Source organism: Rhopilema esculentum, chromosome 5 (assembly GCF_057945365.1).
Source record: "Rhopilema esculentum isolate cy_ngs chromosome 5, ASM5794536v1, whole genome shotgun sequence".
Lineage (NCBI taxonomy): Eukaryota > Metazoa > Cnidaria > Scyphozoa > Rhizostomeae > Rhizostomatidae > Rhopilema > Rhopilema esculentum.
Window position 1 is genome coordinate 7,852,594 of NC_142819.1, and position 18,776 is coordinate 7,871,369.

Here is an 18,776-nt window from a genome sequence, read left to right on the forward strand (position 1 = left end):
TTCAGGTCTCGTGTGAACTGAAAGCGTAAGTGAACTTTTTTTGAGACGGTCTCGTATGATTAGGGTCTAAATGGAGCCCAGGGCCCTTGGATGCGGGGGGCTGGGAAGGGGCTGGGGTGTAATGAGTGAGAGCAAGACAACGGGCAGCCGATCAAAATGAATTTCGTTCCAACGGCACACGTCCCCTTAGTTCCGAGCTTGCTTGATTATACATGTTGTCTACATCTCGTGAGAGAATGTTGAGGAAGGATATGTACACAAAAGCTGGCTAAGGCGTTCCCTGTAGGTAAAGGAGTATTTTCTAACAGTAAACTAAGAGTGGCCTAAAATATTTACTTTGTCAACTAATTTTAAGGTGTTGCTTACTCAATCGTTTATATTGACGTGTCAGTTTGCGCATCGTTTCGATTTATTTTTATATGTTTATGCAGGTGGAAAAATTGCAATGTATGTGTGACTTGCTTCACTGCCTTTTCTTGAGTAAAGAAAATTCCATATACATAATAATTGTCAGAAAAAAAGAATCAGCGGTTATCTCCATTTTTGAAAATATTCTTAACTCGGTAGATTCGGCATTTTTGTTGGTGTCACCCATGTGTTTCCATACGCGTGATATTAGATCCCCACTGTCTTTATTTCTTTTTAATGCTAGTATAGTTGGCTGTTTTCATACTTGTTTTACTTTTTTATCTTATAAAATTATATCCCAGTGGCCTGTAAGAATTTTACAAATAATGACAGATCTTTCGTTTGATCTGACGAAAGAGAGGGTCAAGTTTCCCGATATGGTGCGAAATTAATTCGGAGCTACCTCGTTGTACATTAATACTCAATGGAGTTTCTGTAATCAGTTACTCCTTCTATTTCGTAAAGATTTTACAAACAGTAGCAAAATCTTGCTTCGACAGAATAAAAATGTTTTTACTATATCTTTCGACGGGTGATCCAAGCAGCTCCAGGGGTTGTAGCCCCCCTCTGGCGCCACCACTGGATCGAATCAGCATATCTTCATCTTGAGCAAGACAAAACATACAATTTCTACAAATTTTGCATTTTTCTGATTCTCAATCTCTATGTTGTCTTACTGTAGTACGTTAAGAAGACCATAAACGAGACTTTGAGAAGGATTATAACTCTGCAGGGATATCAACTGATTCAAATCCCTGATGTTGCTCTAAATATAGTGTAGTGGAATTAGATATAAAAACGGTCTAACCCGGACAAAAATAATACAAAGCTGTAATTTGGCACATATGGTTGGAAATGACAAGAAAAAAAGCCCCATCAATTGGACATTGGGAATTCCTTATTTGGTCAAATACCATAATGGCGCACTGATCAGTAGTGGTTTAAAATATTAATGTTGCTAAAACGACATAGTATGTACATCTTTTGAAAGATAATTTCATGCTGAATAACTTTTATTTAACATACGTACCCTTAGAATATGCAAATAAGTGGTGACAAATAAGTGGTGATTGGGCAGAAACAAAGTGGGACGAGTGAATATTGAAAAGCGCGCGGAAAAAATGGCTGATCCTCTTGCTGAATATTTTCATTTTATATCGCAAATTCTATCGATGCAAAATCATTAAGGGTGTGAATAAGATAAAGTATGATAATATCCACTCAGCAGCCCGGGCTGACTTAAACTGTGCCCACTCAGCCCGGGCTGACTTTAACCGGGCCCACTCAGCCCGGGCTGACTCAACTCGAGCCCACTCAACCCGAGCCCACTCAGCCCGTGCTGACTCTAGTGAAATTTTTTCACTGCAGCAGCAAATTCCGGTCAAATCTAAAGAAATATCTAAATATTCAAAACAAAGTAACTCGAGACCGAACCGTCCAAACAACATGATTTTTCCATTATAAACTAATTTAAAGATGAAGATTTCAATTCTAAAGTCCATTTTTGAGAAAAATCCATGGATGGCGAGATACAAAATCAATGACGTCAACCTGGAACGGAGAATTCGCACACAGAAAATTTCAGCTCGAGGTGTTGGAGTAAAAGCGATGAATTGTGGGACGTCTTCTATTGTGTTTTGGACGATCATGATCATAAAACGTGAGATATACACCAATGTCGAAAACACAATGGATCTCTTCTCAACCCGTGTTGGACGGCATCAATGATATATCATTGGACGGCATCATGATCTGTTTCTTGACCTAACAGGCTTACAGCATCCTCAACAGTAACGCAGTTTGTTCCTTTCTTAGCTTTAGATGTGCTGTGACCCATGCTCACAGAAAATTTTGATTATAATTACAAGAAAGCAGTTTATCTTTCGTTCAAATGCAAAACACATATAAGCTTCCATTGCATCGTCTAATATGTCCTTACTCAGCACCATTATGGACGTAAAAGTTAGCAGAGGCCCTTTCCAGGCATTCTCTGCACAGCAACCATTGAACCCTTGATAAAATCATATTCTTTTGCCTTTACAAATATGACTACAGTATGAGGCTAACACCTGCTTGAGGCAGTGAAATTTTGTTTTCATGCCATTTCGATCCATGTAATCAAAAGGTTTTTCCAGTATCCTGTGTTAATTGAAAAATGTGGAATTACGACTTATCAGTCATAAATAAAGTGCGAACTTTTCACATCAATGCGTACTGATCTCTTCGAATGACTTTAAGAAATCGCTGGTTTCAAGGTAGCAGAAATCTGCTATCAATCTCTCTGTGAGATTTTTCTTTCTTAAACTTTTTCTTCACAAAATTACAAAGACAAGATATACATTCACTACAAAAAATTTCATCGTGACAAAATTTCGAACAAATATTTTGACGAAATTTTCTTCGACTAAATTCAAATTGAGACGAAATTTTGTCACGACGAAACTTTTTGCAATTAAGATGCTTTTAGAATTTTCATAGAAAACCTATTACATGAGGTCAAGAATCAAATTTATGTATCCTTTTGATCTATTCAATGTCAATTACGTCATTTTACGTCATCATAATTGTCAGTTCTCGAACTAACTTCGTTTTCACCATCATTTGATATAAAAAGGTTCCAACTCAGACGCTCCCCCCCCCCCCTAATGACAAATTATCTCTTTGAGAAAGGGCTTTTTCTTGGGTCCAAATGGGTGTGGACCCCAATTTTCTCTTTTTCAACTCGCCTTTGCCAAACCTTCTCTCCCTCAGTCTTATCACCCTAGCTACGCTTCTGTTCTAACTGTCTCTTGTCGCCAGTTTCAAAGGATTCCAGCTCTATCTTTTTATACTCAACTGTACTATTTTTTTATTCGTTAAAGGCATTTGTACTTTTCAACAAAAATTTTGAATTCTACAGGAAGCTCAATTTCGAGACCAACTTTTCCTGCTTTTCGAATCTCTACTTATGTTCATACTAATACTTTTAATTATACTCTGTTTATAAACGTTCATGCCTTTTATATAGAGGATAGAGAATCTTGTGGTTTTCCTGACGTGCTGTCTGGGGAGATGACCCAAACTCCGAACGGGTATCTATGGAATTGAATATAAAGCAACCTTTATGGTTTTTCCTCTTAAGATCTTGATTATATGTTGCTATTTTAGTGTTAAAAATCGACGACGTTATTTTGTCACGACGAAATTCTGAAAAGTTGTCCAAAATTTTTTACGACGAAGTTTATCCGCCAAAAGTTTATCTGACGAAATTTTTTGCTGTTAATTTACACAAATTTGTGTATGTTTTTAAAGATCATTTAAGCTTTTTGTCTGACAGTTTTAAAAGCATAAAACATCCGGACATAGATCGAAAACTCTACGCTAAGAAATATATATACCCAGTGGAGTCCTTAGGTGAAAAAGAACTTCTTCAGTCTTTGGGCCCTTTTTGCAAATTTTCCCCAGTAGTGAAAATTTCTTAAAAAAGGACTGGTATTTCGAAAATCAATACGCCTGTAATGCTTGCAGTCAATGACTTCCATAATGCAAACTCTTAAATTGCTTCATACTAGTGTTTATCAGTGTCAAACTAACAGTAAAAAAGGTATTATTATTACTATTATTATTATTATGTATACGAACTCTACTACAGCAGCAATACATCCATTATTCTTTGAAACTTCTGCTTCTTTTGTTTCACATTCTGTAAGTACATTTGAAAAGGTAATCACCTTTCATAGTGGAGACCAGATGACCAGGTGTCTGTCCTTGATATTTACATGGCATTATAACTGAGAATGTTGTTGTTTTTCTTAAAGTAAAAATAAATTTAGCAAATTGCAGAACAATTTTTGAAAAGCAAAGTTTGAGAATTTTGCTTGCAAACACCTAAAATAATTACAAGAAACACTTTGATGTCCATTTTTCATAAAAAGAACATGCAATTCTAAAAGCGCACATAACAAACTGTTGAGCATATGCTGTTTTTGCAACACATGCTGTTGAACATTAGCAATCTTAATCTGCTTTGAATGCGCATTTTAAGATAAGAGAAACTTAGCTGCAGAACCATGCAAGTTTTATTGCAACAAAGCAGGCCCCCCAGAGGAATCTCGCAAGTATATGGTAACAGATTTGATAAGATGGATTTGAATTTTGCCATCACGCAGGTAAGAAACCTGAATATTTATTTTGAAAAGCTACAAATGGGCCTTATTGCTTGAGACATGGACATCGAGAGGATCTTAACCACATTCAACAAAGAAACTGCATTTGTGGAGGAAAATATTTGGTGACTACAGCTGCGCAGCCTGCTGTTAACGGTGTTGAAGAGAGCCCCTTCAACTCCTCAACGGTGTTGAAGAGAGCAAATTTGTCCAAATGGTGATGCGAACCCAGAATATGGCAACTTTTCGTGGAAGCCCCCCCCCCCCCCCCTAATCCTCAAATTGATGCTATCAACATACCCTGCCCAATATATTGAAAATCTTGAAAATCTCGAAAAAAGAACAAATTTTTTGAATTCTGCGTATAAAAATTATATTTGACATGAATTTTTGAGCGATTCTGCAAACTTAGAACTTTTAGGCAAAATTTGCTGTGTGGGACCACTGGTGGTCAAATTTGACCCCGATTTCAGCCTCCAGATATTGAAAAACTTTAAAAAAAGAACAAAATTTGAAATCTGCGTGTAAAAATTGTATTTGACATGGGTTTTGGAGGGATTCCGTAAACTTTGAATTCTCAGTCAAAATTTGGTGTGAAGGACCACTGGTAGCCACATTTGACCCCCATTTAAACCCCCAAATATTGAAAATCTTGAAAAAAAAACAAAACTTTTGAATTTTGCGCATAAAAATTATACTTGACATGAATTTTTGTGGAATTCTATAAACTTTGAATTTTTTGTCAAAGTTAGGTGTGTTGGACCACTGGTGGGACGCATAGGCGGAAACGGTCAAGGCACACTACCTATCAGGTAACATCCTATGAAAAATAGGCCGGTGGATACCCGGAGAATCAATCTATGTAGTTCAAGATAAGATCAGACAGGTAGAGCAGCTACAGCTATCAAGTGGGCAACCCTCTGCGGTCATATTGCTTGAATAAAGAACAGGGGCAGTGTCAGGACATTTAAAGTAGGGAGGGGGGCTCAAGCTGATAGCATTATTAGACTATAACCAACTTTTGAAAAACGCACTAAAATGTTTCACGATAATTTATGGCTATGATTTCATGGGACACTCGATATGCTAGCGGTACATTGAAACAGGTGTTGTGCGGGAGGACCTAGGTATATCCAAGATATAATAAGAGAACTCTTGGTACATTGGAAAGAAGAAGCTTTCCTGCGAGCAAAGCAAGCAGAAAATTTTTTGCAACCACGTCATTTAGATCAGCTTAAAATACATTTCAGAATGTTTCTGCAGTTATTTTCTTGCAAACTTAAGGCATGTTTTTATTAGGTTTGATTTAATCCAGTCTTAAAATAGAATTCACTACTTTATGCGGCCCCATATAACAATAGACCTCGGCTTATTCTTTAGAAATTAAGCAATAAAAGGATTTATCGCACTTTTTTTCTATTTCTTTCCTTTTATTCTCTCTCTTTTCTTGAAAACACTTTTTTGCCAAAAGTGGGGGAGGGGTGAAGTCCCCCAGCCCCCCTCCCCCCTCTAGCGCCACCCACGAAGAAGGTATCTTTCATGGTAATTCTCGTGGATTTAGGCCTGAGTCACACGAAAAATACAATCGATTTTCATTTGGGATTCATTTCATTTCAAATATGGGTTTCATTAACATTTTTCTTTCTCTTTGGGGGGGGGGGGATGATACCAGGTATCCACCCTGAATCATGCAATCACGCGTAAAATAATTGCAAACCACGCTCTTCCTCTCCTCCAAAACAATGTTAGTTGTTCAGTTAAATATCAAAGTAATCTGAAATGGATCACACCAAACCTTTTATCTTTTGAGATGTAGTATAAAATATTTTTACGAAGGGTTTACAAAGACTTCTTGCAGGCATTGTAACTGTTTTGGAGTAAAGCGCCAAGACAACAAATGAAATCACCATCGTGTTTTCGTAACATAGAAGTATGTTACAAGGATTGTATTTCGAAACACAGAAGGATTTACAGTTGGCTCGACCAAACTCCATACTTTAGACTAAGAAAGCAAAGTTAATGACGAATCATAACGTTTTGAAGGTGAATTAGCAGGGAGACATTTTGTCACCTGTGGTGTTCCCAGATTACGATTTCAGATCTTTTTTTCTTTTTTCCTATACATCAGCCGCAATAATAGCACCAGATGTCGCATGTATGTATCCTAAGGCTCATTTCACGTGTAGCGCCATTACTGTATTTGCCCTTCTCGGTTTCCCGCTGTAACTATCTATCTAAGTACCATGTTGTCTCGTAGGACATTGGTGACCATGGATTTTCACAAATCTCTATCTTAGCAGGCTACCTTCTTCACTGAAAAACTTTCCTGCTCCTCAACAGGCACTTAGGCCTGCATCCATTTACTAAGACTCGTCAGGTAATTCAGACGCGGTCTCCCTCTCTCGCTTTTTCCTTCAGTCTTGCCTGTTGTTATTATCTCTTTCAGTTGCTTTTTTCTCATAAGATGTGTCAAAATTCTGGCGGCTTTTTTCAGATGAGCTTGATAAGACACCTTTGTTCTCCAGCTCTCAAGCAGTATAGTCATGCTTGATTGGCAGCCCAGCACACTAACGTGGGTATGTTCAAACTGTACGCCAAATGTCACTACAGATAACAACTACAGGCTGCTGTCCTTTAAGTAAAATGAAGAAAGTCACCAAGCCTTTTGCTTCAACATCGCATTAATAATTCAGAAATGTTGCTGGATGCAAATCAGGACAGATTATCATCTATACTTCCAAAACCTGAACACCTGAATTTTTCGCTACAACCAACAACGAGTTTGCTCCTCATTGCTAATGGATTATGAAAATAAAAACCGTAGAGAAAATTGCATCAGTCTTTAGTGGATCAGATGTTTTCATTTGCAAACATTGTCATACTGTTGACTAAACTTAGGAACTATCCTACCAGTAAATCTTGCTGAAGAGTTTTTAAAAGTGTTTGGTACAATTCCTACCAAAATTCCATTCATTAAATCTCCAAAATATTACCTCAATATTATTATATTGGTGTGAAGTCTTGGTTTTGGAAAAATCAATATATTTTAAGCTGACAAAATATGAACAGTTCTTGAAATTCTTTTTAGATTGTAGGGACTATTTGCTCGGGACCCAAGCAGAGAAATGCAATTTCAAAAAACAGAACAATTGCCTTAAAGATCAGAAGCCACTACTCTTTCTTAAGGACGGGCAACTAAGTATACGAAAAACGGTTACTTGTAACAGGTGAAACAGGTGACCAAAACGCTTTTTGTGTCGTTCTGAAGTGTTCATTGTTTGAACAAACAAAGAATTTGAAATTAAAAAACGATTTGCTGAACAGGAGCGTAAATCAACTAAAAAGTTGCGCAAAATGATTTAAAGAATGGTTTATGTATTATTTTCTGTGTCTTTTGCATCGTGATGTAGAACATTATATGAAACTATTGTGAAGCAGATGCTTATGTTGTGAAGAAGAAACATCTGGTTAATCTGTTCACTAGTGCCGAGACCTCGAAGTCACTACATGTATTTATGACCATTGGCACTTCAATAAATTTTCAAGAGAATTATTCTCAAAAATTACCAGAACTAAGTAAAGACAAATATTAAGAGCAGATCACCATAGTGAACTTTAGGAACATAATAAGATCACCTCAACAACCATGATAAGATTTCGGATCCGCTGGGCGATCCGCTGGAACATAATAAGATCACCTCAACAACCATGATAAGATTTCGGATCCGCTGGGCAATCCGCTGGAACATAATAAGATTTCGGATCCGCTGGGCGGGGTAGGGGTATAGGAACATAATAAGATCACCTCAGTATGCGTGACGATTTTACAAACAAACGATTATCAAATCATTAGACTTTCACAACAAAAACAGAAACTACAACTTCTTTGTCCAAGGGTTAATTTAACCTCTTAACACACCATAAAAAAGATGTTATCGAAAAAAGCCATTTATGCTAAACGAATTTTTACAAGAAACATGAATTAAGCTCTCTATTTTCACCACCCCTCCCCCCCTAAAGGGCATACACAAACATACAAATAAATTGTGCAGCTTGCATTTCAAACCATTTTAAAATCCGATTCAAACAACTCTTACCTTAGCTTTTGCTAGATATAAGAGATTTTTAGTAAAGTTACATATATAATAACACATGCTTACCTATATTTGTACATTATAGTAACAACTCTACTGAAACACCTCTGCTTGTAGAAATTATACACGGACTATGAACTGCCTTTCATTTGATAATGAGTCAGAAATAGCCTTTATGTAGAACTGGCGAACAAGCGAAAAATTCAACTTCAAAAATGTTCATATGTTATATCTGTAACGGTCACCATGCAATGTTTACATAAACCACGTCAAATTAGCTACAAGAGGTTATATATCATCAGAAGAGATCCACTAGAACGTAAATAAATTGAAAACGCATATTTAAACTAGTTAGTATTGGTGATCCACGACCTTTTACTCAAATTCAAAAGGCAGAGCTTACTCCTTATGTACACATACAATTTGAATGTTAACAAAGCTTCTGCAACTGACACGAAATCTCGAACTTACACGAAAAGCTGCACTTGAACAGAATTTTGTAAATAAATAACCGAAAAACGGGAAAAATTTTTAGCTGAAACACTTTAAAAACTGTATGTTATTTAGTCATGCATTATCAAAAGCTAGCCAACACACATTTTACGCGCATATGACACCCAGATTTTCATCTTGAACAACACCCCTTCCCCTTCTTTTGTTCAGGAGTTGAAGCTAGGGCCTGGCTTATAAAACTACAGTTTAACTATTGGTTCCCTGCTTTGGGATGTGGCAGAGATCTTCGCTTGCGAAACGGGAATGCTTGTAAACAGATGAATGATAACTGCTTAGATTTGGGTTAATGGTCTGACGAGAAAAGCTGGGTAGGAGGTCATGGCTTTCAGTCAGATTCTGCTCCAGTATACCAGCATTATAGAAAGCTAGCTCTTTGTGAAGTGCACCGAGGACACCACCTTTACCCACCTCCCCTCCCAAAGGACATCACCTTTATATCCTCTTCCCAACTAATCATAGCATGCCTAACAGCAAAGAAACCGAATACAAAGAGCATGTATCAGGAGGGGAATTTTTTGTTGACGCTGTGTCTTAATTGTTATTTCTTATCTTTATCACTTCATAGAGCTTTACCAGGGATGTAATTAATTCAAACTTCAATAAACAATAAAAAAGGCATTATTCATGTTTCCTTATGCTTCCGAAACAAAAAGATGACGAATGTTGGAAATCAGTGCTCTTACTTCTGTACGAATTTTTTGCACCCTTATACAGTATATTATTGGATTTAGCGAGCTGTTAAACAATATCAGGAAATTAGTCCAATCGTATGCGATTGCTAGTGAGTTGCCTCGTACTTTGGTTCTGCTCACAACTACGTTCAATATTGTGACCGGCAAGTAGCAGGCCATGAAAACTGAAAGAAGAAGCGACACTGTCAGAGACCTTGACTGTTGCTTTTTCAAAACCTGCTCTTGTGTAGCTTTGACGTTATCGAGAGACTTCTCATTACTCGCCTTTTGCATTGGTTCAGGCGGACTTTCGTCGACGTTGTGGTAAGATATTCGTATTATGTCGTCAGGACCCGAAGTATCCCATCTGATTGGTTTAAGGCATGTCTCTAGCTTGAACTTGTGAAGTTTTGCTGTGCCGGAGCCATCGTCTTTAACTGCAATAGATACTGCTATCGTAGCAGCCCGTTTTCGATGCCCTCTTATAGCTCTGTATATTATGATATAGGAGATAACTATCAATATCATGGATACAACCAGAAGTAGAGTCATTACGAGTTGCAATACGCTACTTGGTATTACAGCAGTTTCTTTGAGAATAACAAGCAGTGCAAGTGTAAGCCAAGAGGTAATTATTACTCCTAGATATTTGTTGAAGAGCCTTTCGCTATCATATCTGTATGGTAACATTGTCGCAAAGCAGCGGTCCAAAGCAAAGAAACAGACATTTAAAAACGAGACACCAACGCCGAGTATTGCAACAAGCGCGTTTACAGCACGAAGAAAACAAGAGTCAATGTTGAGAAGTTCGTACACTTTATGAATAACGGCTGTAGGTTGTATAACGAGGCCAACTAGAAGGTCACTTGCAGCCATGCTTGTAAGTATAAGGTTAGGAGCAGTCCGTAAATGAGACTTATGGATCAACGCTATAAGTATCAGTAAATTGATTGGAACAGCAAACAAACAAGAGGCTATATGTAGAATAATGACAACGACCTTTGACGCTATAGCGAAATTTGCTTGAGATTTGATATATGGCTGTACGGTATCACATAATAGAGTTGCATTCGCTGACGAGTTTATCATCTCGCTCTCTGATTGCCGAATTTATTAAACTATCTCGTTTATTGCCTGAAAATACTCACAATGCAATGCACCATGATTTCATTGTATGGTAACCATGCAAATAGCTACATATACGCAGTCGGTATATCTTTGAATGAATTGGTACGGCACAGACTCCAAGTGATTAAAAGCGTAGAACGAAATTGCATTTATATGGTAGGATTAGGCTACTTTGTTAATATTTAATGTCCTAACAGTGTATGTTGATTCCTTTTTGCAAGTTCCAGACAATTATAAACAACGAATTTCATTCTCACCAAATTAGGGCTATGAATGAAACTGAGCTAGTATGAAGATCGTTCAGCGAACATTGACGCAATTAATTCGCCCATATTCTGCTGGCAGGTTTTGGAGAAGTCCCAAATACTCAATAAACAGAGGACATACAGGTCAATCAATCAACCATTACAATCGTTACATTCGATCATCAAAACGAATCAACCAATCAATCATCAAAATCTTTGTTTTTCTTCTTTATGTTCGGTTATCAAAGCCCGTTGCAAAAAATCAGCTGGGTGTTTACAAACATGCAAAACCCTTTTTGGTGTCTCGTCTGGCCTAATTGTGAATAGCCACAGGGTTGTTATGAAAATTCATGCCACCTGTGTTTTTGTTCATATACTGTAGTTTGTAGAAATGTGTTATAAATGTATTACGGGCATAAAAAAATCATCAAAATCAATCAATCAATCGATCACTTCAATCATTATAATCAGTCTCTTTTACAATCAACCATTACAGCCACTCCACTTCAAACTGTCAGTCAATCAGTCATAACACTTCAACCAATCATTCAATCAGTCACTACAATCAATCAAGTGCTAACCCTTCAAGCCGTTAGGGCTATGAATATAGCAGTGGCGTAGCGTGAGTTGCAGAAGCGGGTATGCGGCGAGGGGTCTGGGGCTTGCTGAAGGCCCCAGTGGGGCCAAGGTGCAACGCTCTCGTGGGAGACCAGGGGGCAAAGCCTCCAGAAGTTATAGCTTTTTAAAAACACCTGATAGTTATAATAGCGCTTTCTCTATAATCCTATCATGCCCAAACAGAACATCTACAGCACACTTCGAAATGAAAATTATAGACCACTTTTTCATACTTTTATAAGGTTTTTTGATAGGTCACAATTAGAAAATAAAAGATTTGGTCAAAAGATATCCCCCTAAACCTCTATGTTTAAATGAATTACCCCGTACTATCCCTATTTGAGTACCCTCCCTATTTGCGTACCCTCACTAATTGAGTACCCTCACGTGGGACTCAAGCTAACATGAAAAAAAAACATTTCTGCAATCATCTTATACTCCTCTATCTTTATAACCCTATAATCCATATCTTCTACTTGTTTGAATCCACATTTCGAAGACTTACGCTGTGATTCAATTCAACTAGGGCATGCGGATCGGCATGCGGATCGCAACCCTGGCTCTTTGTTGATCAGTATCTGGTCACGTGACTTGGCTTGCTGAACAAGATAACACGAAGCAAGCTGAGATCAGTTACTTCCCTTTCAAAAATCTATCCTCATCGCTGTGAGTAAAAAATTGGAGCAATCTTTCATTAGCATGATCAGTGGCGAAGCTAGCCAAAAATTGTTGGTCCTGCTGTATGTACAGGGCCACGCCCTTATCCAATAGGAAACGCCCATGAACAAAAATTCTTTTTTGCAGATGAATGTTTTCTTAAATTCAGTAAAAAGCAAATTTTAAATCTTTTAAAAAATAAACCCATACATAAAGACGTGCTTTAGGGTGCTTACTTTTCAAACAAATCTATGTTAAATTGTAGTAAGCCTCTACAGCTGAAGTAAAAGTTTAAATTGGTGATAATAAAATTTGACAATAAAAGGGGGGTAGGGGTGGCATTTGAAGTTGCATATCATATATTTGTGGTAGTTGAAATAGTCTAATTAGACTATTCCAGATTTTGGTCCAGCCTAGATCAATCTAGACACTCTATTAAAATAATTTTAATAAACAACAGAGTTTAAAGTCTGTAGGGGCAAGTTCACATATTCTGCAGAACAATTATTCTGCAGCTGATAAAGAGAGGTACAATCCAATAATGTGTCGCATTATCAATGAAAACAACTTTATTAGATAAACCATTAGACGAGAAAACAATTCAGGTAGAAAAATGCAAATTCCGCTGAAATTGGTTTATTCTCCAACTCAAAACTTTCAATCACACAACAGTAAATTCAATTATGCTTTCATCGTCCTTGTCCAAGTCTAAGAAAATTTTATTTAGGCCACCATGATATACCGTGCCTCAAACGATCGTACAAAGGCCGAAATCAGAGTGCCTCATACAGCCAATTCTTGTTGTTTACATTTCTTTCTTGCGAACTTTGGACTCTCTCTTGTTACAAATAAAATTTATGCAGCTCAACTGAGGCAAGTTTTGCTGTCAATAATAATATCATTGGTATTGCCAAAGCAAGCAGAAAATCCGCATTCACATCGCCTCGCCATAATACTTGAACTGGCCTCCTTGCTAGTATCTCATAGCAGAACGAGAATGCACAGGGCAATTCTTGCAGTCCTGCTCTCAGAAATAGCAGGACCAAAGGTTTTCAAAACAATGCTCTTTGACTACGTAGGTGAACCCTCAACCAATCAAAGCACTACTGCTTACGAAATGTTATGATGATCATTTCGACGAGGTCCTGCTCCCGAGATTGAGCAGGACTGCTCTTTGTTTTAGACTATTGTGAAGCAGGACTAAATTTACAAAAGCCCATTGTGAAGCAGGACCAAACATAGGGTATCATAGTTATGAGCAGGACCAAAATACAGGGTTGCCGTAGAAAAGAACAGGACCTTGAGATTAGCACGGGATGCCTGTATCAGCTGGCGGAACTGGGGACTGTTTATCAAATGGAATTTGAAACTTCCTTTATGCAAAGAAGAAATTGTTTATTGTTTACATTAAATCTTATCTTTGGAAATTCTTGGTCCTGCTCAGCAGGACCAGCAGGACCTTTGGCTTCGCCACTGAGCATGATAGATTATTCATTGATACAACCTTCTATCCTATATTTTTGCAAAATTTTACACTTAAATAGGGAAAAATCAATCGTTTTATATCCGGGAATGCGGTCAGAATTCCGCATTCCCTGAAATGAGAAGTGCTATAAACAAAGATTGCTAGCCAAAGTCAATAAAGGGATCTTTGGAAACAGGGGCACGAAGCTTAGTAAATTACTTCCAAGGTAAAATCTAAGGTGGATTCATTGAACTCCGATGGGTGTATCAAGGGTGCGACAGTGCAAATTTCAAATAATCGTCAAAGCAACTGTTTAGACGATAGAAACTGTTTTCTGTTTCGAAAAAAGCGCTTTTAGAAATATTTTTTTTGGTTTAGATTTTGCAGGGCATGCGGCGCATTACCAGCTTCCCTTGACGCTACGCCACTGGAAAAAAGTGAACAGCTCGTAAAAAAGTCAGAATACAGTATGTAGAATTACGATAATAATTTTATCACAACAAAATTAGAGTCTACTGTCTAAGAGTGTTCTATATCCATTTTTCTTGTACTTCCCTTAAACCGATTCATGTTTGGATCCCCCGTATAATTTTGTCTGGTTTACTTCATAGCTATGGGCGAAAAGTACCTTAAAGAATTTTCTCCATTCTGAACGTTTCTTTGTATAATTTGGAGCCAAATTGTTATTAACTTGCATTGCATTACTGTGGTAAGTTTAAATAATATTTCAACGTCAACAAATTCATATTTGTTCGTAATGTTATGGTTATTGATAAAGCAGCATTCTTTGAGGATCTTCTTTTTCATGATCAGTGCGACGTCAGGTGATTGTTTAGCCTACTTCGTTTCACTGGGCCAAAACAAGCAAGTTTCTTGACGCAGTTAGGTCGATGGATGTAAACAACGTTTAGACAAAGGCCGAGAGGAAATTTAGAAATATTTTAAGCAATAAACTCTTTTTTTATAAGAACAATTTTACAAAAACAGGAGCCTCAAATTATATCAAAGTTAAGAGCAAATTTAAAGCAAGCTAATGCTGGAAACTATATAATGCAATTTTGAACAAAATTTTATTCCAAAAACGAGGATTTTTAGCCATGCGTGGGTGCTTTTTCGGAGAATATTCAAACTTGTCCGCAAATGGAGATTGTCTCATTCATTTTGTTGGCAAATGAGACCTTATAACATTCTCAGAGCGGAAAATCTAGCAATCGCACTGCTAAAACCCTATTAAATTTAAGAACAAATTAAGAATAATCCAGCCTCAAATTTTCGAAAAAATTAAGAACAGCCAGCCTGAACTTGAATTTAATGGTTCTTATAAGAAGAAAAGAGTGTAGAAAAAGCAATCCATTTGTTCTAATGGCTATTTCAAAAAGCAACCTGACCGACGGCCCAGGTCTTAAAGCTGCCTAAAAATTCCCTTCGCTTCTAAAAGTTCAAACACTCTTTTATAAGAATATTCTTTTATAAAGACTACACTTACGTGACAAAAGTATTAGGACGATGAATAAAAAATGGCGGCTCCAAAACTAGCATTCGAACATTGATTGAACAAATCTTGCTGTTTTGGCAGGATACTAGAAATGGCGTCAGCAAAAATGCAATTCCTAACAAACTCAATTTATTTCCTACCTTTCTATAATAGAAAAGTGACAAAAACGTCAGGGAGAAATGGAAAATATCAAGGTTTTAGTTTCAATGCCAAAAACACATAAACGACCAGAAAGAGAATGAAAAGTAAAAAAAAATTGCGTCTAGCGAGTCATTTGTTTGCTGAAACTACAAGAAGTTTGGTTGCAGCAAGTCTACAACACATGTTGTTTACAAGAACAAGAACAAAAAACGAAAAAATTGGTGATAACACATACGTATATCAATTAATTTCGGCTTGCGTTCATGTGCATTTTCTCTTACTGCACCTGTCTTGGCAACCCAGTATCACTTATCTCACAGCTACACGCAGCTGAGCGATTTTTGCACTTAATTGATATATATGACAGGTACTGTCTGATCGGAGCTTCTAGTTGTTCTTTGCTGCACTTTTGTTATTGACGCAATCGTGCAAACCAACAGCTATTTTATATAAAATTCATCAAAAATATTTTCGGCGTAAAACTTAAAACTGGCTTTAAAAAGATAGATAATTTGAGTCATACTGAAGCTTTTCGTCTGACACTCTTCAGTTCAGAGTATAAAACGTCAGAACATAGATTGAAAACTCTAGGCTAGGAAATATATACCCAGTTGTGGATCGAGGTAGGCCAATCAGAAAACGCAAGCACGTGACTGTTGCGATTGCCCAATCAATGCTCCTTGCCTATTGAACATGTTACCAATAGAGTCAGTCCTAAGGTGAAAACGAACTCCTTATGTCTACACAATAGCGGTTTTTCATGTCAATGTAGATAGAAAATGTAAATAGGATTCTGAATCGGTGGGATTTATTATCGTTGAATCAGGGTAACCGAAAATTAATCCCAGCGAGTTGTTTCAAATCCAAACTGTTTCTTACCAACGAAACTTTCAAACGCCAGAAAAATGTGTCCTTGATATTGTTTGAGTATTATGGACATCCAATAAATATCAACTTTCTGGTTCTCCTTCGTCAACAACAAATAACATATCCAGCTCATCTTCACTTTCTTCTCTTCGCCCTCTACATCCAAGAAATTTGATTTCTTTATTGGCTTTACTGGCTCTTCAGAATTTATCTCAATTTTTTTCTAATGTTTCAACAGTCTCAATTTGGACGCCTCAATTTTTAGGTCGCAATCAACCAGAATTTCTAATCCTTTTATTGTGATTGGCGAGCGAAAATACTGCGAACTATAAACGCTTCCAATTAATTTGGCTCCATGGATTATGACAAATGAAATAAAAAAGACCTCCAAATAAGAGTTTATCACATTTTCTGAAACAATGAAACAATCAAGAAAACACAGCAAAACAAGATGTTTCCGAAACTACATTGCGCATGCGCTGTTTATATTTCTACGCATGCGTATTTCAATTAAACTCAAATAAGAAACTTACTTGACCTATAGGTGATGATATTTGGTATTTTGTTGTAGTAAACTATTAAAATAGATTTTACTCTTTCAACTCAGAATTTCTGCTGAAAAGGCCAAATTTAAATAGTAGGCCAAAACAAACTTTCCAGTCAATTTAACTATAAAAAAGACCAAATTTGGAAAATTTGGTTGAAAATAAAATTTTTTTGAAGGATTTGATGGAATTTTGGCTAATCTTTACGGAATTGAAATTAGATATACAATTCGCAAGTAGTTTTCACTTGTCAGGGGGAAAACGCAGGTCTAATGCGATCGAAGCGAGCAGAGAATCTTGGCAAACACACCCTTTAGATTAGCTTAAAATCAATTTCAGAATGATTTTTTTCAGTCGTTATCTTTCGTTTGAAATAGTTAAGCATTTCTTAGCCATACTTCTTTTACGTTTGATTCAATCAATTCTTTTAATTGGCTTCTTTACTTTATAAGGTTCCTCACAAATTCAAGCTCTAGGGAATTTGGTAGCCCTAGTTTCCTCTCTTTGTGACCCTGGGTAGGTTTAGGCTATCAAAGTTTGTGAGAAATACCGAAAATTTGCTCGCTTTGACTATAAATTTAAGTTTCTGAGCCCGCCCCCCCCCCCCCATGCACCTATAATTTCCGCCATTCGCTTGCCTATTGAAAATTCACCAATGGAGCCCAAATGTGAAATGGAACTCCTTGTGTCTACACAATACTGTTTTTCATGTTGATGTAGATCAGACTTTGCTAACAATCCAAAACATGTCGCCAGTATAGTTTCTTGCATAATCTGGGTTTTCGATCTCTGTTTTGACGTTTTATACTTTGAAGAATGTCAAATGAAAGCTTCAGTATGACTCAAAATGTTTACTTTTTTCAAAATTCATAAACTTTTAATTTTCTTGGAGATGGCGTTATGTAGGTGTTCGGATTTGCTACTTAAAACGGTCCTGTTGTGTACAGCATACGGCCCTTAGTGTATTTTGGTATTCTTTTGCACAAGTACCACTCGGTCCGGGCCAAATGTCTTGGAACAAAGAGGTCCTTGTCCAAAGCTGCACAGTCATTTTCCCACTCAATATGGCGGTACGCTTTACTTTGGCACAGTTTTAGCCAGTTTGGTTGTCGGTACGCTGGGTGCCAGAGTCACAAAATTCGAGCACGGAATTGAAAAACCAAGCGGAGAAGCGTAGGAGCATTTAGGTGAGAGGAAGGAAAAGTTCTTCTCAGATAGATGTTTCTCAGATAGATGCTCCTCCGCTACTCCACTCCTAACTTCTATTCCCCCGTTCGAAATTTCGTGCCAGCACGCAGGGTAGGTTGTCAGTAACTCTTGACACATTTTTGCCCCCAACGTTTGCAAAATGTCCAAAAAGTGTGAAAATCATTCCTTCTTACTGTAGTAGAGTAGGTCCCAGGCCCCCTGGGCAACGCGTAGAGAGAATGTAAACACGTGTGTGAAGATAGAGAGATGAGTTTGCTTGCTGTATAAAGTCTCATGTCTTGCCTTGGCCTTCCACCTCAAGATAAGCAAATATTATATTGGCGACGAGTAAAAAGAAGAGGAAACCAGTGCACCAGTATGTCGCACGCCGTTTCACTACAACCTGTTCCCGAATTTAATCCCGATAGCGGAGAGGTGGGCGCAAGTATCGCGATTTCGTGGAAAAAATGGATTTCTGATTTTGAAATGTTTACTGTTGCTGCAGGCATCGCCGATAACACTCGTAAACGAGCGCTGTTGTTATACCAAGCTGGCCCCCGAGTAAGAGAGATTTTTGATCAGCTCGAAAACACCGG

The 18,776-nt window shown here is 37.4% G+C and overlaps 1 protein-coding gene across 1 annotated transcript; it reads right to left on the reverse strand.

The window, feature by feature from the left end:
• Window positions 1–7,519: 7,519 nt before the first annotated feature.
• On the reverse strand, window positions 7,520–12,489 carry LOC135689892 (orexin receptor type 2-like). Its single transcript, XM_065207254.2, has one exon. It carries the CDS (start codon window positions 10,918–10,920, stop codon window positions 9,793–9,795), a length of 1,128 nt encoding a protein of 375 aa, XP_065063326.2. The 5' UTR covers window positions 10,921–12,489; the 3' UTR covers window positions 7,520–9,792.
• Between the last annotated feature and the right edge of the window lie 6,287 nt (window positions 12,490–18,776).

What these genes read in the sequence shown, in the direction of transcription:
- LOC135689892 (XM_065207254.2), bottom strand. Translation starts at nt 10,920, where the DNA reads ATGATAAACTCGTCAGCGAATGCAACTCTATTATGTGATACCGTACAG.